General features: G+C 36.0%; 1 protein-coding gene and 1 long non-coding RNA gene across 2 annotated transcripts in view; one reads left to right on the top strand and one right to left on the bottom strand.

The window, feature by feature from the left end:
* dpr8 (defective proboscis extension response 8) overlaps positions 1–19,590 on the top strand; it is a 306,666-nt gene extending 287,076 nt beyond the window's left edge. The window contains exon 8 of the mRNA XM_089473009.1: positions 7–19,590. Within this exon, the coding sequence (XP_089329135.1) occupies positions 7–275 (269 nt within the window). The 3' untranslated portion in view covers positions 276–19,590. The remainder of the gene's footprint in view (positions 1–6) is intronic.
* Positions 18,884–20,894, bottom strand: LOC149268196 (uncharacterized). Its single transcript, XR_016270828.1, has 2 exons — positions 19,497–20,894; positions 18,884–19,329 (listed from the first exon to the last, which is right to left on the bottom strand). It is a non-coding gene; the product is annotated as an uncharacterized LOC149268196 (long non-coding RNA).
* Between the last annotated feature and the right edge of the window lie 1,570 nt (positions 20,895–22,464).

Consider the following 22,464-nt stretch of genomic DNA (forward strand, 5'->3'; position numbering starts at 1 on the left):
TTATAGGCGAGCATCCTGCGGCTATGCATCATGGAAACTCGGCACCCTTACAACCGCCGGAATTAATTGCACTAGTGCTGCTGTCATGCGGATTATTGTTCTTCTTAAAGTCACACACGCTGTCTTTTCATCAAGATACCAACGACTACAATAAAAGTGCATTGAGCAAAACAAATATACCAAGCTCAATCTTTCTAGCCAACTGCCGAAGTCTCCAGCGTCAACGATCACTCCGAAATAAATTGGATAACAGCCATATGCCACCAACTACATAGCTACCTAGGACTGTATACGGATGTAGATGCACAAACACCTATTAATTTTCTTCATAGGCATTCTAAGTTTGTCTTACATTTGACGTTAATATTGTTTAACTTAAACTTCAGATATGATTGGCTAGAACTTACTCTATATTCTATCTGTATTCCAAAAATAATATATAATATCAAGTAATCAAATGCGGTAAATGGTATAAAAATCATCACATTTGAAGGTGTATATTTTTAAATGGACTATATTAATTGACTAAACCATAATTTATATCAAAAGTATTGTAAATATTGCTACTAATTTAATTTGTCCTCTCTATAATTACTTAAAGTACTTTACAAAGTTTTAAATATATGTATTTATATTTAAGTTATTGCTATATGTACTTATTTGCTATGCTATCAGAAATTTGATAGCTGTAACATTCTATAAAAAGAATTAGGCTATAGTTTAAATATAACTACGATCCTTATAAGGAATGTTTATTTTTGGTTTTCTAAATTTTAATATAGGAAATTATGCGAAAATAATAATAGTTTAACGTATGAACATACCAAAAGTTATATACGTACATGTTTTTAGAAATACGTACACCCAGCTACAATGAAAAAATCCGCACTTTAAGGCTAAGATAACCTTTACCTTCTCTTTGTCCGGGTTTTCCTAAATGTTATTTTATTCGCTTAACAATTATTTTCGAAGGCTCCTGCGATTTTTTCTTCACTTTTTGTAGAAATTTCGGTATGTCAGTTGCTAAAATTCCATTTAGCGGAGAAAGTCAATGACCCTCGCAGGAAAAATGACTAAAATTTTTCGCATTTGTTAAAGAAAATGTATGGTAGCGTGAAATAGCGGCTAAAACTAATTTCAATGAAAATTAACTTCAACGCTTAATAAAAAAAAGTATCGTGAGACGGGCAGTAGGGAAGAATGAAAGAACTAAGCAGGAATTATTAGAAAATTCAATGGTAGAATCATGTTAGTATAAAAACAAATAAGAAAGCTCTAGTCGAGACTGCTCGACTACGAGATCCCCTGAACCCTTGGAGTGCTAGCTATTTCAATAATTTTTCGCGTCTTTCAGCTTACACAAGAAACACACACACATACACAAACACATACACACACAAGCACCCACGCATAAACACGCATGGGCTGCAGTGTGCGCTTACTATGAGAACTTAATTGTTTAATAACTTTTTTTATGGACGTACGATCTTCATGAAACTTTCAGATTATGATTATAACATGGATATGCATGTAATTGCTAAAGCACAAGTCTCTAGTATTTGAAATACGCTTTTTACAAAAGTGAGGGTGAGGGGGTGAATTTAAGGGTGGGGGGTAAATTTTAACAAAAACCGAAATTGTATAAATTGCATTTGGAGACTCTAGCAATAAAGGTGTAGAAGATATAATTTTATAACTGGTTTTTGATAAGGTTTTTTATCGATAAAAAAAGATCGGGATGAGTTATCGATTTTTAATGATAAACTCGATATCCGCGCTGTAATTACGAACATTTTACAAAAAATTTGAAGTCTCTAGCTCTTATATCTTCGGAAATCGACGCGTTCAAACATACGGACAGACGGACAGACAGACAGACGGACAGGGCCAAATCAACTCAGCGTCACCCTGATCAAGAATATATATACTTTGTGGGGTCTGCCACGCCTCCTTCTGCCTGTTACATACATTTCAACAAAACCATTATACCCTGATTTCCCATTGAAAATGGGTTCAGGGTATAATGAGCCTCCAGAATCACTTCGAAAATTCTGTAGAAAATGCAATAAAATGCAGCATCAATTAGCTAAACAAGTTTCAGCTCGAACTATTCAATTTCGGATCAATAAGATGAGGTTAATGGCTAGCAAACCAATCAAACAACAGCTCTTCTCAGCCAGAGAATGCAAAAAGCTCGTTTAGATTTGAAAATTAAACAAAATTGTGATGATGATTCATATTTTCGAACTAGTCCAAGTTTAATATAATTGGCCGCTGGCTTTTGAAAAAGTTCAGCACAGAAACGGACAATGGTACTCCTAAAATTGCAGCGTCGCCACAGGATGTACATATCAAAAATACAAAATATCAAAAAAAAAAAAAAAAAAAAAAAAAAAAAAAAGTAAGAAAGTTATAGTCGCGACTGCTCGATTACGAGATCCCCTGAACCGTTCGAGCAATAGCTATTTCAATAATTTTTCGCGTCTATCTGCTTACACAAGACACACGCACACACACACACACACACGCACGCACACAAGCACCCAAGCCTAAACACGCATGGCCTGCAGTGTGCGCTTACTATAGAATTTAATTATTTAATAACTTTTCTTGTGGATGTACTTTGTTCATGAAACTTTCAGATTATGAAAATAACAAGGATATGCATATATTTATCAAACCACAAGTCTCTAGTATTTGAAATCAGCCTTTTACAAACATAAGGGTGAGGGGGTGGATATAAGAGTGAGCGGTAAATTTCAACAAAAACCGAAATTGTATAAAATGCATATAAGTTATAAAATTTGGAGACTCTAGCCTTAAAGATGTAATAGATATAAATTTATTACTGGTTTTCCATAATGTTTTTAATTGATAACAAAATAACGGGGCAAGTTATCGATATTTAAAGCAAAACTCGAGATGCCCGTGCTATAAGTTAAGTTCTTTCTTTATTTAAACGGTAAAAAGAAAATATTTTATTGCTCAAAAGCAGTCCGTTTTATTCAAGAACAAATTTGCAACTAAATTACTTAAATCAATTCTATCCCTAGCTAAGCTGTGGTTCAGTCGACGACGTTGGCAGCGGCGTCGCTCGTGGTGTTGTTGAACCGTTGTGCAATTCTTCTTAGAATTGCTGGAGCTCTGGTTGGCGTGTCCAGGAAGTCCGCTAGACATTGTGTCAGCAGTTTTGGCTTATTGGTCTGATCAGCTTGTTACGTTTTATTTGCGTTGCAACAATTCCCATTGGGTTTTGTTGCAATGTAGAATATTTTTGTTTTTAACTTGAAGAATATATTTGTTGGTAACTCTTCCCCCTTTGATTTGAGCTTGTCCTCAAGCGATCATTAAAAGAGGGGAATGTCGTTGAACTGTATGTTTTCTATGGTTCGTCTTGGTGCCTCTGTTACTTTCTTTACTTGGCTATTATCCAATAGTAACGTTATTTTTCTCGCCCTCTTTGTGTAGAGGAAGGCAATGACAATGATTATCACGACTATGCAGACCAATACTATGGATGATACTGCATGTGTCGTAAGTTTTAGGTTTTCTAGTATTTGGCTATTGTTGATATGTAAAGCCTGCAAAGCCTTCAGTGATAGAATTTGGAGTCGTCTCGATTCTTCTGGTGTCATCTGGATTATCGAGGAACCGACTCTCAGTGTGCTGCTCTCTAGGTTGTTGAAAGTCCGGTTGCCAAAGCGAATGACATAGTTGCCATTTAACCATGTACTTGTTGTCGTCGATGTCACCACTCCATCAAAGTTGTTGAGGATCAGAAGACCGTTGGCCACTTCTTCGATGGGTTCCACATGCTCGGCGTTACTGAACTCACACAGCGACTTTTCTCCATTGAGGAGCCTAGGCAAACATGTACATGTACATGTACATATTGCTAATGTTGACAATGTTATTTTTTGAACAAATCTTAATGTTATTATATTTTTTACAATTTTTTATAATTCCAAACATTACATTTTTGCGAGACAATATTTCTTTATACTCTATATTTATGATAACGTTATTTCTTACGACTGGTTTCACAATTAGGTTTTCATATCAGTTTCTGCTACGTTAGGTATTTTTATTACATAAAACAAAGTAGTAGTATTGTGAAATATGGCCACGTCTGAATATTCTAGCATTTCTTCTACAGACAATGAAGGCATTCTACCAGCTTTGAAGATTCTCTCTATTTCATCTATTTCTGCCTTTTTTAGTAAAAATGAGTTTATTACGTTAACTTTTGAACATTGTATGGCATATTTTATATTAATAACCTCCTCTTTGATCAATCTAACTTGGTTCTGTAAACTTTCCGCTATATCATGTGTGAATCTATCGTCTTTCCGTATATTGTTTGTAAGGGTATTGGTAACTGTGGTCAACTTATTTAATCTTTGTTCTAGCTGTGAATTTATTATTACTTGTCTGTTACTGTTATCTATGACTTTATTAATATGTTCTTCTATCTGAACGAAGTCATCATGATCTGGGTTGCCTGCTACGTATTTCCAAGCTATTCCTAGAATATTAATGGCCCTTGTGGTCCTCTTGTTAATGTCATAATCTATGGTGCGTAAAGTCAAGTGAGTTTGGTTAATTTCGTGGTGCAAGGTGTGGTATAAACTGCTAAATTTTAAATCTTTTTCGGTATGAAATTCTATTTGCTCTAAAGCTTCTTTGATTTTGCTTAAATTTATAATGTGAATAATTCTGTTGTCGTTGTTTGTATTTTGCCTAGTCCGTCGTAGATCGTTATGGTTTGTGCTTCCGTATGATTCGTTATGTCTATATTCGGTTCGATAGGTTGTACCATCATCGCCATTATTACGAGTAGTCTATAAATGTCAGACGTTTTTATACCCTGAACCCATTGAAAATGGGAAATCAGGGTATAATGGTTTTGTTGAAATGTATGTAACAGGCAGAAGGAGGCGTGGCAGACCCCACAAAGTATATATATTCTTGATCAGGGCGACGAGCTGAGTCGATTTGGCCCTGTCCGTCTGTCTGTCTGTCCGTCTGTCCGTATGATTGAACGCGTCGATTTCCGAAGATATAAGAGCTAGAGACTTGAATTTTTTTGTTAAATGACCGTATATACAGCGCGGACGTCGAGTTTGCTTTTAAAATTCGATAAATCGTTATGTTTTTATCGAGTAAAAACATTCAAGTTCAAAACAGATGCCACTATAGTTAATTGTAAATGATTTTTCTTTTTTTTAATTTCTCAAATATTCAATATAATATGTAGATCATATGCTGAAAGTTTCATTAAATTCCGTTCAGTCAAAAATTAATAAAAAATAATCAAATATTTGGCCAATTAACAAACGCACGTGCAGCAGCTACAACAAAAACATTCGTTGAATTACATCAGCTGTTTGTTTCGTTTAGTTTTGGTAGATGGCGCTGCAGCAATGAATCTAATTGAGTTTTGCCAGCCCCACTAGCAGGAGTGGGGTGGCCTAGTGTGTTATCTGCATGACGCTCGATCGAGAAATCGCGGTTCGAATCCCGATCGATGCAACTGATGTTAATTTTTTTTAATTGTTTCAAAATATTTTTATATTTTATTAAATGAGTTTGGTATTTTATTTATATTTTTAAATACATCGAAATTGAAATTTCAGCCATACTAAATGAGCATTTTTATTTGTTGGGTTCAGGGTAGTATCTAGTCGAGCACTCTCGACTAGAATTTTCTTATTTGTTTATATTACTTTTGTGTATGATTCTATTGGTTGAGGTTAGTACTGTTGCGTTTCTGTCCTCTTTTACTGTTTCTTTTTTATATCTGGGAGACAATTTAGTTCCTAGTCTATTGTTGATCTTGACGTATATTTCTTTTTTGCGTCTTTTATTGTGGTTCTGTAAGTCCATCGTTTGTTTCTGTCAAAGTCTGTCAATGTTGTCTTGTCTAGATTTTTCATATTGTTCTGGGTTCGTCGTTAGGTTTCTGCCAAAAAACAAATCTAGTGGTCGTCTGTTAGTCGTTGAATGAATGGTGTAGTTATAGCATAGCTCGCAAATAACTGTTAACACTTTTGTCGCGTCTGGCTTAGCTCTCTCGCGCTCTGAGGGAGATAGTTGTTTCTGTTTTCGTTTCCTCAAGTCAAACACTGATCGTTTGCTTGAGTTAAATGAAGTAACGGTAAGTTGCGTTTGTATGGGTAATCACGCGCGATTGCTGCGTTTTTTTTGTATGTATGTATGCGTGTATTTACATGCACACGAAGGCAAAAACATTTTCTGCTGAGTTTGTTAGTCAAAGTGTTTTTTGCTGAGAGGCTTTGTGTGAGGGAAAATCGTGTTAGTTTTACGCGACACTCATGTGAGAGCGTCACACGAATGAGTCATCGCATTGCGTCTGAGCGAAACAGATGCTAAAGAAAACAGAGAGTGACGCTCAGAGAGAGACGTGTCTGCACAATTTTTTTTGGTTATGATGCGAGAAAGAGAATAAACGAAAAAACGCTCAACTCTCATTTGCAAGCTCTGAGTTATAGTTGTATATTGATTTGTCAATTAATTCTTGAAAAGTTTTATATTCTTCTTTTCTTTTGTTACATCTAATGATGTCTGAAAGCGTAGAGTGAAATCGTTCGACTTGGCCGTTGACTGTGCTTTTATAAGGTGGAGTGTTATAAATTTCAATCCCTAATTGATCTCGCATCATGAATGTTATGGATGCTGAATTCAGAGATTTTTCGTTATATGAAGTGGTTTTTTTATGTCCTCTATTGCCCTAGATTTGATGATGCGTCCTTGGGCAAATTTCGAAAATTTGTCTACTGCTGTTAGGACTAAGTTTTTGCCTGTCGTGTATATGTCTACATGAATTATATGTCCAGGATATTGAGGTATGAGTGTTTCATTTAGTTTAGGGTTGTTTGGTTGTCTGTCGTATTTTTCTTCTTTACAAACTTGACATTGTTTGACTAATGCCGCTATTTTTATACCCTGAACCCATTGAAAATGGGAAATCAGGGTATAATGGTTTTGTGAAAAAGTATGTAACGGGCAGAAGGAGGCGTGGCAGACCCCACAAAGTATATATATTCTTGATCAGCGCGATGAGCTGAGTCGATATAGCCCTGTCCGTCTGTCTGTCCGTCCGTCCGTCCGTCCGTATGAGTGCGTCGATCTCAGAAGTTATAAGAGCTAGAGAGCTGAAATTTAGCGTGCATACTCGTGAGTACCATACGCAGTACGAGTTTGCTTTATTTTTTCGATAAATCGTCCGATAACTTTTTTATCGTGCATACTCGTGAGTACCATACGCAGTACGAGTTTGCTTTATTTTTTCGATAAATCGTCCGATAACTTTTTTATCGAGAATAATCGAAAAATTGATTTTGTTTTTTTAGCCTAATTTGAACAGTTTTAGACCTGGAGTCTTCAAATTTGCGTTGTACATAAAGTTCATCGATACACAGATGTTGTAATTTACAGATTTTGGATACCACGCCCTCTTCTCCCCCAATTTGTAAAAAACGCATTTCAAATACTAGAGACTTGTGCTTTGGAATGTACACACATATTTACCATATGATTACACTCTGAAAGTTTCATTAAGATCGTATGTCTACAAAAGAAATTATTCGACAAATAAATTCTCCTAATATTGCCCACACTGCAGCGCAGCCCAAGCGCAGTCGCTGCTTATTGCGCAGTTAGCAGAACGCAGGCTTATGCGTGCGTGTGGATGCATGTGTATGTATGTGTGCATAAAAGAAGTGCGGAATGATTAGAGTATCAGCTTAGAGGGTTCAGGGTATCTCCTAGTCGAGCAGTCTCGACTGGAGCGTTTTTACTTGTTCTGATTCATTTTAGGGAAGTAGTAATGGGTTTCTGATAATTGTTTTTTATTTTCTATTGCGTTTCGGTGAGCTCTATTGTGCACTTTTAGTATATGTTCGTCCTGCTCTGTTTCATTAGTCAAGTCCTTCACTTGTGTCTGGGTGAATCTGATTTTATAATTCCTCATGTGTTTGGGGTATATTTGTTGAATTTGGTTCATGATTTCTTCTGACGTTATTATTCCGTTAATTACAGAAGGGTTTAAATACTTTTTTAATATCTGAACTAGGTTATTTTCTGTGAGCTCTTGTCTAGTTATTAGGTGTCTATGGAAAGTTCGGAAAGGAATTTGGAATTCATAGTCGTCAATGTTTGCTTTGTTTATGAATATTTGATTCTTGAATACGTTTATCGGGACTTCCATACTAGGTATTAGGTTATGACTTGAACTTTCTGCGCTATGCTAAATGGATGTTACTGAATTGATGTGGTTTACTATGGGTATTCTTGACAATGCGTCTGCTACTGTGTTATCCCTGCCTGGTTTATAAAGGAGTTCATAATCAAACTCTTCTAGGTACGTTATCCATCGTTTGATTCAAGCGTTGCCATTCCAACCGCTAAGCGAATGTGTAAGTGGTTGGTGGTCTGTATATATTTTTACTTTTGTCTTACCGTAAAGGTAATTTTTGAGAGCTTTTAATGCCCAAATCCCAATCGCCAACATTTCTTTTTTATTAGTGGCATAATTTTCTTCGGATTTTGACTTGATTTGTTCTTGAAAGGAAGCATATAGGACGTTTATTCTGAAATAAGATTGCTCCAATTGCAAAATTGGATGCGTCTGTTGTTAATTGAAATTCCTTATTAAAGTCTGGGTATTGTAAAATGACTTCATTGGATACTAGAGCGTTTTTGATTTTATCAAAAGAATCAATGGCTTCTTGATTGAGATTAATTAATTTTTTTGAAGACTGGCTTTTGGATACTCGTCCATCCTTTCCTCTTAAAAGATAGCTAAGTGGTTTTGCCAACTTAGCGAAATCTCTTATGAACCTTCTACAGTAGCTAGAGAGTCCGAGGAAGGATCTCAAATCTTTAAGTGTTTTTGGATAGGGATACTTGGCTATGGTTGCTATTTTGTCTGGGTTAGTCTCGACGCCTTTATCTGAGATGACAAAGCCGAGAAATTCTACTTTGTCTTTAAAGAACTCGCATTTGTCTAACTGACATTTCATGTTAGCTTCTTGAAGAGTTCGAAAAATTGTGTCAAGATTTTCTGCATATGTTTCATTAACCTTAACCTGTCTATGTTTCAGATGAACTCTATTTTAAACCATATAAATCGCATTCTAGATCTTGTGTTTGTTAATCATGATTCGCTCATTAATGTCGCGAGATCAACTCCTTTCTGCTGACCAGAGGATATACATCACCCCACTTTAGAGGTTTTATTAACTGTTGATAATCCTCCCACTAATACTCCAATGCCTTCTAAACTTAGTCGCTGTTATCGTAAATGCAATTTTGTTTTGCTTAACGAATTAATTAATTCAACAGACTGGTCTATTTTATATGAGTCGGTTGATATTAATTTGGCAGCATCGTTTTTTTATTCTACCTTAAACTCTATTCTGGATGTTTGTGTCCCTCTCTGCCGTAATTCGTCAGTTTCGAATAAGCCACCATGGTTTACCAAGACTCTTTCGAACTTAAGAAACATTAAAACTAAATGTTTTAAAAATCAATCAATCTTTCAAATTCTAGCTGTTATGAGAATTATCTCATACGTTGCAAACGTCAGTTTTCTCGAGATCCCAAACAATTTTACTCTTTTGTAAACTTGAAGCGTAAATCTTCTGGTTTGCCGTCCTCATTTGTCCTTGGTGGTTAAAAAACTTGCAATGACCAGGATTCCTCTGATCTATTTGCTGATTTTTTCCAATCCACTTATTCTTCTGCTGATCTCTACAGCAACTCATATCCATATTCACTTCCTGAATATGGGTCTATAAATACTCCTAAAGTTTCTGCAGCCTCGCTGGCTGCAGCCATTAGGACATTGAAATCATCTTTCTCTCCCGGTGCCGATAATATTCCTAGTTGTGTGATTAAAGAGTGCAGTGTTTCTCTTCAGTCACAATTACTAAAATTGTTTAACTTGTCCTTGGATACTTCTGTGTTCCCTTCAATCTGGAAAGAATCTTTCATTATTCCCTTATATAAAAAAGGTGGAAGATCTGATATTTCCAATTATAGAGGCATCGCGAAATTATCTGCTATTCCGAAGTTATTTGAGAAAGTCATAACATCGGCCTTGCAGCATTTTTGCAAATCGATTATTCAACCATCTCAACATGGTTTTGTTCAAAATCGATCAACGTCCTCTAATTTACTTGAGTTTTCTTCGCTTGTTAATGATAGTTTCTCTAAAAAAATGCAAACTGATGTTATTTATACTGACTTCAGTAAAGCATTTGACTCAGTACATCATCACTTAATAATTCTTAAGCTTGAACGCTTAGGATTTTCACCTAGACTTGTGTCTTGGATTTCATCCTATTTAATGGGTAGAGCCCAAAGAGTCTTGCTGAAAACAGCTATGTCTAAACTTATCTTTGTTTCGTCTGGTGTACCTCAGGGTAGCCATTTGGGTCCATTGCTTTTTCCCTTTTTATAAATATTTATATAAATATTTATGTATGCTGATGATGTAAAACTTTGCCTTCCATATTCCAGTGCAAATGGACATCATCACCTTCAAGATGACCTAAATGCATTTCAACTTTGGTGTGTGGCAAACCAGCTGGACTTAAACTGCTCAGAATGTATGACAATGACCTTCAGTCGTACCGTGCCTCTAATTGTTGATTACAAAATTAGCAATATTTCCATACAACGCATCTTTACAGTCAAAGATCTTGGTGTGTTTTTTGACTGTAAACTTAACTTTAATCTTCATATTTCTACCATCATTAATGAGGCCAAAAGTGTGCTTGGCTTTATTAAACGTTGGTCTAAGGAATTTAAAGATCCTTTTACTACCAAGCGCTTATTCACTTCGCTTGTGCGTCCTATCTTAGAGTATTGCTCTGTTGTATGGTCTCCACAGCATAAACTGTATCAGGATCGTATCGAATCGGTTCAAAAACAGTTTCTTCTCTTTGCCTTAAGAGACCTTAGATAGGTCGTCTAAATTTTTCGGTTCCGTCCCGAGCAACTAGACATTATCGTCCGCTTCATTTACCTGTGTGTACTAGGGATTATTCTTTGCACAGTGCGTTTCATGTTCTTTGTGTTGATTTTAATAAATATTATCACGTTTTTTCCTTAGAGCTCTCTCTTTCTAAAATAACAAGTAAGAACGTTGCAATCGGGCGATACCGATAGCAGAAGACTCATTCACAGCCCAAACGCTGTCAACCAGAGTATATAGTGCAATTTTCAAGTCTAGTGCGCAGCAAAAAACACGGCATGATGCCATTAAAATTGGAAAATCATCGATAGCTATTGCATTCAAATTACATACATATATAATTTATACAATTTTGATTTTTTTTTATTATATATTTATATCCATAAATTGGATACCGGCTCCAAGCTAACAGCAGATCAGTGCGATTTTCCTATGCTTGTGCACACATTCATCGTCTATTCTATGAGTACAGACAGAAGCGCGCCTTTTCTCACATTCTTAGAATTTCGATTGATTTCTGGACTTTCTAGCCGTTACTGTAGTTTTGTCTGATGACGCTCTCTTATTAAGCTATTCTATTTTAGCAACTGATTGCTCGAGCAAAGCAGTGGCGCGGGTGCTAAGGGCGACGCAAGTAATGTTAGAGTAGGGGAGGTTCGAAACTCTATGTTTTTTTTTTTTTTTTCATACATATTTCGTTTTTTATAAAATAGATATTTTATTGGGAAGGTGCGAGCTTGGCTGAATGGCACTTAATACTTTTCATTTTCTTAGTCGAATAATTTTATAAGTTTAAATTTGTTTCTTCTTAAATAGCCCTCAAATACATATACGCAAATACATACATATGTATATATAATTATATATGTAAGCCTGTTCGCGTAGCATCAAGCATTCCAGCCTTATACACGCGCACATAAATGCGTGCTCTAGCATATTCTAAGAATCCCGTTGCGATTGATTTGTCTTTGCATTGTTTTTGAATTTCCAGCGGCTACACTGGCTTTTCTTTGCTATGCGGCGTCATAACAATAATGTGATTTCGTTTTAACTGCTCTTGATCGAAACAACGCGGTGGTGCTGTAGGCTGAAGCGCCGACGATCTTTATTTTAGCTATTTTGACAAACATGCTGTTTGGGTTGGGTGCGAGTTCAAATCCCGCTGAAAACACTTTTTTGTACATTGCAAATTTTTGTTATTTTAGCTTTTTTATATTTTATTAATTTTATAAAAATGTTTCCTTCCGTGCTATCAATGCCTATTAAGCCTACTTATGTGTACATATACATAAATAGATGGCTGACGCATATAAATGTCGCAATTCGGGCACTGTAAATGCCGATTGCCACGCCCCTAGTGGCCGTAGACTCCTCAATTTTAGCCAGCTTTTAGAACGAGCAATCGGTTACCTAAATGCAAAATTTGAATTCTTACGCTCAAAAAATGTGAAAATTACAGGGTATTTTTCGATATGCCACGCCCCTAAAGAGGCCACCAGTAACTTAACTATCCAAATTTGAAGCTTCTAGCTCTTAAACTGTAGGAGATATAAACTTTTGCGGTTTGCCACGCCCCGTATAGGCGGACATATATCTACCATAGCTCGTTGGACGTGGGTGGTCAACCTATCTTCATAGAATTAAAGCATTAGCTTACAGGCAAAATTTCAGCATTCTAGGTTTATAACTTTAGGAGATACAGTTTTATCCGATTTGCCACGCCCCTAATGGGCGGAGATATATCCGCCATAGCTTGTGATCTTGGGTGATCGGCGTGGACCTACATACCAAATTTCAGCTTTCTAGCTCTTCAACAAACATGATTTCTGGTATATCGGAAAATGCATTTTCCGATTTGCCACGCCCCTAGTGGGCGGATCGGGAAATTTTTAACACTTTATAAATCGGAGTATGTATTCCAAATTTCAAGTCTCTAGCTTCAATAGCGCCGAAATAGATTGCGTTCATACGGACAGACGGACAGACGGACGGACAGCAAGACGGACATTGCACAAAACCAATATACTCATTTCACTTTCGTGAATGAGTCTAAAAAGTTTACTTCTAGCTTATCTTAGAGAAATCATTCACAATGCCCAGGCATAATCATTGGTATACATTTTCGTTGCCAATGTTTATGTAGTGATTTCTAAATTCTATACTATACTCTATTTTGGCTCTTCCCCTATTCTTTACTTTTTATTTATTTCTTATTCTTTGTATTAACTTTTCTTGCAACTTCTTTTAATACCTTCCCTTTCTTTTTCTATACTTAATTCTTTTTATTTTCTTTTTTCTTTTTTTATTAATTATACCCTGAACCCATGGAAAATGGGAAATCAGGGTAAAATGGTTTTGTTGAAATGTATGTAACAGGCAGAAGGAGGCGTGGCAGACCCCACAAAGTATATATATTCTTGATCAGGGCGACGAGCTGATTTAGCCCTGTCCGTCTGTCTGTCCGTCCGTCTGTCCGTCTGTCCGTATGTTTGAACGCGTCGATTTCCGAAGATATAAGAGCTAGAGACTTGAATTTTTTTTTAAAATGACCGTATATACAGCGCGGACGTCGATTTTGCTTTTAAAATTCGATAAATCATCCCGTTATGTTTTTATCGAGTAAAAACATTCAAGTTCAAATCAGATGCCTCTATAGCTAATTGTGAATGATTTTCTTTTTTTTTAATTTCTCAAATATTCAATATAATATGTAGATCATATGCTGAAAGTTTCATTAAATTCCGTTCAGTCAAAAATTAATAAAAAATAATCAAATATTTGGCCAATTAACAAACGCACGTGCAGCAGCTACAACAAATACATCACATCAGCTGTTAGTTTCGTTTAGTTTTGGTAGATGGCGCAGCAGCAGTGAATCTATTTGAGTTTTGCCAGCGCCACCAGCAGGAGTGGGGTGGCCTAGTGTGTTAGATGCATGACGCTCGATCAAGAAGTCGCGGTTCGAATCCCGATCGGTGCAACACTGATGTTAATTTTTTTTAATTGTTTCAAAATATTTTTATATTTTCATAAATACGTTTTCTATTTAATTTATATTTTTAAATACACCGAAATTGAAATTTCAGCCATACTAAATGGGCATTTTTATTTGTTGGGTTTAGGGTAGTATCTAGTCGAGCACCCTCGACTAGAATTTTCTTACTTGTTTTTCTTTTTGTTTTGTTTTTATACCCTGAACCCATTTTCAATGGGAAATCAGGGTATAATGGTTTTGTTGAAATGTATGTAACAGGGAGAAGGAGGCGTGGCAGACCCCACAAAGTATATATATTCTTGATCAGGGTGACGAGCTGAGTTGATTTGGCCCTGTCCGTCTGTCTGTCCATCTGTCCGTATGTATGAACGCGTCGATTTCAGAAGATATAAGAGCTAGAGACTTCAATTTTTTTTTTCAAATGTCCGTAATTACAGCGCGCATATCAAGTTTATCATTAAAAATCGATAACTCATTCCGATCTTTTTTTATCGATAAAAAACCTTATCGAAAACCAGTTATAAAATTATATCTTCTACACCATTATTGCTAGAGTCTCCAAATTTTTAATGTATGCTTATATGCAATTTATACAATTTCGGTTTTTGTTAAAATGTACCCCCACCTCTAAATTCACCCCCTCACCCTCACTTTTGTAAAAAGCGTATTTCAAATACTAGAGACTTGTGCTTTGGCAATTACATGCATATCCATGTTATAATCATAATCTGAATGGATTCGTACGTGAGGATCGTACGTCCACAAAAAAAGTTATTAAGCAATTAAGTTGTCATAGTAAGCGCTCACTGCCGCCCATGCGTGTTTATGCTTGTGTGTGTATATGTATGTAAATGTTTGTGTATGTGTGTGTATGTGTTTGTGTATGTGTGTGTGTATGCGTTTGTGTGTGTATGCGTGTGTGTGTGTGTATGTGTGTCTGTATGCGTGTGTGTGTATGTATGCCTGTGTGTGCGTACGCGCGTGTGTGTGTGCGTGTTTCTTGTGTAAGCTGAAAGACGCGAAAAGTTATTGAAATATCTATTGCTCTAAGGGTTCAGGGGATCTCGTAGTCGAGCAGTCTCGACTAGAGCTTTCTTACTTGTTTTTTTTTTTTTTTTTGTTAAGAATTCGAAAGGCTTTTGATTGGGAATCGGGTTAGAAACTAGTTTGGGCTGTATGTAATTTCTGTTTGAACCTGTGTCTATTAGTATTTTAAGTATCTCTCCGCTTTTTGTCTTACATTCTATGTAAGGAAGCGAAGAGCTAGTTACTCTAAAAAAAATTGATGTTAGCATGTTCAGTGGGGCTCTCTTGTTCGTCGTCATCTTGTTCTGTTTGTTGTGCGTACTCTTGTAGTGATTGTTCGTGTTCGGTCTGTTGTTCATAGCTTTCGATGGCCTGTCCGTATTCTTCCATAGTTATGTAAGCGTTGTGGTTGTCATTGTCGGGATATTCCTCTACTGATTGAATATTAAAGTTTCTTTGTCTTTTATCGGTTGTATTTGCTATTGGTGGGGTCTTTTCCATGGTTCAAAATTTGGCCTGTTGATGTAATTTATCATCCGTGTTTGGATGGTTTTGTCAACGTCCATTGGTTCGGGGCGTGGCTGTGATTTGGGTGCTAATGGTCGGGGCGGTACGTTTGTCTGATGAGGTTGCGTTCGGTAAGGTTGTTGTCTATGGTATTAGTGTCCCTGATTCATGGTATTTGGCCATGCAGGTTGCGTTGGCATTTGGGCTCTGAAACCAACAGTTCTTATCATCTGAGGGGAACTTTGTGTGTATTGAACCATACGCGGTGGTGTTGCGTTTCGGGTTACGCTTTTGTGACCTGTTTGATGGCTTTTATTGAAGGCCATGTTTGTTCTATAGTTTTGATTTTCTAATTTTAAGCATAGATGGAGGTTTGAGCGAAGGTCTGCTGGTTCTTTTAAGAATACGTGGCAAGTCTCCTCTCAAACCTCTGATGAAAGTGTGTAATGCTTTTTCCCTGTACATTTTCGTCATGAGGATTTCTGACTCTCTATTGAGTTCCATACATCCTACTTTGTTCAGTATTAAAGTCAGCTGGTTGTAGACAACCTGATAGAACTGTTCTACTGTCTGCTTGTTGCCCTGTATTAACATAGTCATCTCGTATTCTAATGTATTTATATCTCTTTTATCTGCATAGTGCAGTGTGGGACACTTGGAGATGGCTTTCCAATTAAGGGGCACATTGTACGACTCGAGGGCCGCGTCAGCTTGGCCGATAATCTTATTTCTCATGGTATGCAAACTGCCATAGTACATTGGTGATCCAACTTGGCTTGCATATATGGAGAGTATGCGATCGACACTCTTTTTCCATGAGCTAAAATCGGTTTTATTGCCGGAAAATTCCCTAAGACTTTTGACAATGTCTGGTACTCTGTTAAGGTCGTTCAAATTTTGATTGTCATTTATGGTCTGATCGTCCACGTCATTGAATTCCCTGGAAGGATTAACTATTTGTCTCACTAGCGTTGGTAGTTGTTCTGTCAAAATTTGAGCGACAGTGGCTGCAATCAATTGTTCTGCGTTATTCGCCATGCCTCTGTTCTGAAAGTGTTCGTTCTGACGGTCTATATGTCGTTGTTGCTGTCTATTGATAATATGTGCACCTACTTGGGGTTGTTCGACTAACACTGGGGGCCTAATCAAATTATTGTCGTTAGCCATACGTTATTAACTGCCTTTTATTGTGACTTTAATCTATTGTTTTATGTTTACAAGTAATGGATTTCTGTTTGAATTTATTGATGTTAGTGTTAGTTTATGATTATCATTAGTACAACTTAATTTACTATTAAAATAAAATTTTTTTATTATAATAAATTTTATTTTATTTATTTATTTATTTATTTTTTAATTTTATTTGTATTTTATATTAAGACCAGTGGCTGGTTTTTCCCTTCTACTTTGGAGGGTCCCTTGGGAATCGCAAAGTTGGGCTATTTTATACTACTTTCGAAGTCACATTAAATTTGATCGCTTTACGCTTTTTTATTTTTTGTGTTTTCTTAATATTTTAATTTTTTGTCTCTTTATTTCTCTTACAAATTTTCTTAGATTTTCTTAAACTTGTTTAATTTTTATTTTTCTCAAAAATTTTACTTTGATTTTATTGCATTTATTTGATTTTGTTTTTGCTTAAATTTTTCTTAGATTGTATTACACTTGTTCGTTTTAGTTTTGTTAGTTTCGTAGACTTATATTTCTAACTTAAAATAATGATGATGTAGCGGTCTTCACTACTGATCCGGATTTCATCCTTTTTGGTTGTTCCTACTGGGCGGACCGTACAGGATTACCGTTCACCGATGGGCAATCGAACGATCACGTTCCAGACTACCTTTAACGAATTTCACCGAACGTCGAAGTTACGCGACGTGAGTTGCCTTGTTGATTTTCGGTCGCGCTCGTACAGGCGTGTTGCTGTGTTGTAACGCGATCGACTTTTGGTTTTTTTTTTTTTTTATTTATTTAAACCGACTTAGCTTTTAACTTGCAGTATCACGCACGTACTAAACGTTTTGCTGTATTGCGCGCGAAGCCGGTCCCTGGTCGGGCGCCAGTTAAGTTCTTTCTTTATTTAAGCGGTAAACAAAATATTTTATTGCTTAAAAGCAGTCCGTTTTATTCAAATATTAGGCCCTATTTCATTGGCCTAGAGAAAGGAATGAAGTTAGCTAGCTCATTTAATGCAACTGTCCGCTAAAGAGCATCTACCATGGTTATTTTCTCTACGATCATTTTGCATTTTGGCAAAAAAAAAATTGTTTTTGATACGAGTTATACTTCAAGAAGCTGTTATCCGTCTTTAAAACAGTTCTCCAGAACCTCCTTGACATGTGCACTTATTCCTTACATAAGACCAGTCTTTTAAGCTTGCCTTCGACTTGATAAGCGATACGTCTTTGCTCCAATTTGTGCCAAACTTTACTTTATTTCAACGTCAATACAGTACGTTCATAGTTTATGTTCTTGGCCGTCAAATTACAAAAAACGTGCAGCATTTTGAAGACTCCGAATAATATTTCTTTAGCATCCTGTAAAAGGATTCTGCCTGCAATGGTCATATTTTATGCTTGTCAGCTGCAGTCGTGAAGATTTACGGCTCTTTATGCATTTTAAGCATATTAATTTGATAGAACAGAGCTTCACGATAATCGAAATCAATTTGCAGTACGTTTTATAGCCGTGCTAGAGTTAAAATTGAAGGTGTGGTATCCATGCTCAAATATTCTTGGATTTTAATAACTTTTATGACATTTCAAATTTTTTTATATACACTTAAAAACAATTAAAGTTAAATACAAAAATTACTTGGTTGTCAACTGCTCAAAAGTGAATAGACAATCTTATCAGCAGAAAGAGAACGGATAATGTAAACAGCATAAAATTTGGCATGCATAGGGCTTTTAATAAACTCTTTGCGCTGCTCACAATTTTTCCTCATTTCTATAACAATACTAAGAAATGACAGCTTTAATGGTCACAACATGATTTCGTCAAAATACTTATGCCGACTAGTGTATATAGACCTATTTATATGATCTACGCATCAATACCTTTCAGTTGATATATAATATGTACATGTGTATGTACATACGTATACAAATATAATTATCTGCTTAGACACCTACCCATACTTCCTATTCAGCGGGAAATGCGTAAGCAATAATTTTTACATCTGCCACCAATTGCACGCACTTTGACCTCGATTGTCAATATGGAAATGGAAATGTATTGAAATTTGAGTTCCTGGAAAGATTCAGGGGATTTCTTAGCCGAGCAGTCTCGACTAGTAATAAATATGTGGAATGAAAGCTTAAGAGCAAAAATCAACCTTTTTTCTTAAATGCGCATAAAATAGGAAAATTAACATCAACTTTAATATTATAGCATTTTAATAAGAATATGAATGGACTTTAAATAGAGGGAACCACTTTATCTTCTGTTTTCGGCTGGACCACTTTTACTCGTTTACTTTTTCAAACTCTCGTACATGTTGTTTAATACTTACTATAAAGCAAAACCAAAACGTTCTATGCATAATATTATAGAAATAATATAAAGATAATATATATACATATAGAGTGGACACTCGGTTAACGAATACAATTCGTTACGTCTTGTTCAATACGCGAAAATTTAGTTAACCGAAACTATCATATCTTAAAAATGTTTGCACTTAAACAGGTAATGGATAGTGTATCCGGTGTATCCTCGTTGTTTGAGATAGATAAAGATTTTGTATAGAATAAAAGTTTTCCAATTTTATCCGTGGCGTTCGTTATCCGAGGGTCCACTATAAGAAAAAGTAAAGACCAAAAAAGTTATCAAAGTTTGAAAAACATTCTTAGCACCGCAAGAATTGACCGTACGAATGTATATTATTAGTTGTTTTTTTTTTTTTTTATATATAATAGTAATTTATACTAGTATATACATAATACATCTATAAATATAAAGCACCTTGTAAAGGATATACAAGGACATCCGGATATACTTAACATAAGACGATTACCAGTGTCACAAGATACATTTTAATAAACTTTGAATATACAACTTTATGTGTTTGATTTATTTAAGTTGGTGACGCTAGCTTTAAAGCTGTAGGACACATAAATTTATTACTGATTTTCCATAAGGCTTTTAATCGATAACAAAATAACGGGGCAACTTATCGATATTTAAAGCAAAACTCGATATGCGCGTGGTATACACGGAAAATAAAATTTCAAGTCTCTACATACGGACAGACAGACAGACGGACAGGGCCAAATCAACTCAGCTCGTCGCCCTGATCAAGAATATATATACTTTGTGGGGTCTGCCACGCCTCCTTCTCCCTGTTACATACATTTCAACAAAACCATTATACCCTGATTTCCCATTGAAAATGGGTTCAGGGTATAAAAACAAAACAAAAAGAAAAACAAGTAAGAAAACTCTAGTCGAGAGTGCTCGACTAGATACTACCCTAAACCCAACAAATAAAAATGCCCATTTAGTATGGCTGAAATTTCAATTTCGGTGTATTTAAAAATATAAATTAAATAGAAAACGTATTTATGAAAATATAAAAATATTTTGAAACAATTAAAAAAAATTAACATCAGTGTTGCACCGATCGGGATTCGAACCGCGACTTCTTGATCGAGCGTCATGCATCTAACACACTAGGCCACCCCACTCCTGCTGGTGGCGCTGGCAAAACTCAAATAGATTCACTGCTGCTGCGCCATCTACCAAAACTAAACGAAACTAACAGCTGATGTGATGTATTTGTTGTAGCTGCTGCACGTGCGTTTGTTAATTGGCCAAATATTTGATTATTTTTTATTAATTTTTGACTGAACGGAATTTAATGAAACTTTCAGCATATGATCTACATATTATATTGAATATTTGAGAAATTAAAAAAAAAGAAAAATCATTCACAATTAGCTATAGAGGCATCTGATTTGAACTTGAATGTTTTTACTCGATAAAAACATAACGGGATGATTTATCGAATTTTAAAAGCAAAATCGACGTCCGCGCTGTATATACGGTCATTTTAAAAAAAAATTCAAGTCTCTAGCTCTTATATCTTTGGAAATCGACGCGTTCAAACATACGGACAGACGGACAGACGGACAGACAGACAGACGGACAGGGCCAAATCAACTCAGCTCGTCACCCTGATCAAGAATATATATACTTTGTGGGGTCTGCCACTCCTCATTCTGTCTGTTACATGCATTAAACAAAACCATTATACCCTGATATCACATTTTCAATGGGTTCAGGGTATAAAAATAATAAAAAGTTTGGCCAATTAACAAACACAAGTGCGGCAGTAACAACAGTTTGGGTATACGTGTGCACACGTACATTCAAACTTCTTCTAGTAAATTCTTAGAATCACATCATCAGTTTGTTTGGTTTAGTTCTGCTAGATGGCGCTGCAGCAGTGAATCTATTTCAGTTTTGCCAACGCAGCTTCAGAAAGTGAAGTGGTGTAGTAAGTAGCGGCGTGACGTTAGATCGAGCGCGCAACTGATGTTAACTTTTTTAATTGTTTCAAAATATTTATATATTTAATAAATGAGTTTTCTTCCACTTCATTTATATTTTTAAATACACCCAACTTGAAATTTTAACTAAATGTGCGTTTTTATTAGTTTGGTTCAGGGTAGTATCTAATCAGGTACTCTCAACTAGAGTTTTCTTACTTGTTTGACTCTACTCTATTTTGGGCAGTATTGATACTAGAGACTTGAAATATATATATACTCGGGCTGACCACCCAAGACCAAAAAGCTATGGCGGATATATATCCGTCCAAAGGGGGCGTGGCAAACCACAAAAATTGGCATCTCCTAAAGTATAAGAGCTAGAAGCTCGATGACTCAAAAATAATCGTTACGCTGTAAAGTAGTATATTTTCTTAGCTGGGCAGACTCAGTCTGCCAAGGGTACGTTCACAAGAAATTTATTTAAAAGTGAGACACCAGGGGGATATGTGTTAATCAACATGGCTGGGAATGGCGGAAAAATGGGAAAATAACATGAGCCACCAATCACGTGTACCGCCTTTTGATGACCGCTAGATTTTCGCCGCTCTCTCCGTCCTCCGTATATATTCGAAGCCCCCACAAATTCGCCGCTTGTCTTCGATTGGCTTTCTTCCACTTTATTTGCCGTCGAAGCGTTCTTCGCTTTTCTTTGTTCTTCACTTTCAATTCACTAGCTATAATATTTCAAACTTACACATTAGCCGCTGATCACTTTCACAATTCTCTGACCGTTTCTTGCGGCGGTCACTTAACTAACTACTGTTACAATCACTTAAGCTAATTTTTCTAACATCCGCTCTTCTCGGCGGCCGCTTACTCACTCAATCTCCACTCGCCGTTTACCCACTCTCAAAGCGCTCGGCGTCGGCATCGCAACTCCCCGCTCAGGAATTCTCCGCACAGAGTTGCGCCGCTGATCGCCGATAAATCATCTGTGCTTTGGGCGGCATCTTTTAAACCATTATTCAAATTATTAGTTACACAATTCCAATTTAACTTATTGCTACTATCATTAATGTTAACTTATTGCTACTAATCTTAATTTTAACTTACTGCTACTATCGTTAATGTTAACTTATTGCTACCAACATTAATCTTAAGTTATTACTACGGGTATTCATATAGACTTATTGTCACTAACATTGATTTTAACTCATTAATCGGAAGGCGATGATCGCCGAGCCGCCTTACAACGCCTCTTTAGGACTGCAACGTTATTAGTTGTTTATTTATATTCCTTTTGTAATATATATCTAATAGAAACCAAAAAATATGCCAAAAAGATATTTATTATATTAAAGTTTAGGGCATGGCATAAGTATTTTGACAAAAATGTAATACTAAGAAAAATAAAGTTTAAACTGAACAAAAGTAAAAGA

This window comes from Drosophila arizonae, chromosome X, assembly GCF_054131065.1.
Source record: "Drosophila arizonae isolate 15081-1271.41 chromosome X, UAZ_ARI_1.0, whole genome shotgun sequence".
NCBI classification, from domain to species: domain Eukaryota; kingdom Metazoa; phylum Arthropoda; class Insecta; order Diptera; family Drosophilidae; genus Drosophila; species Drosophila arizonae.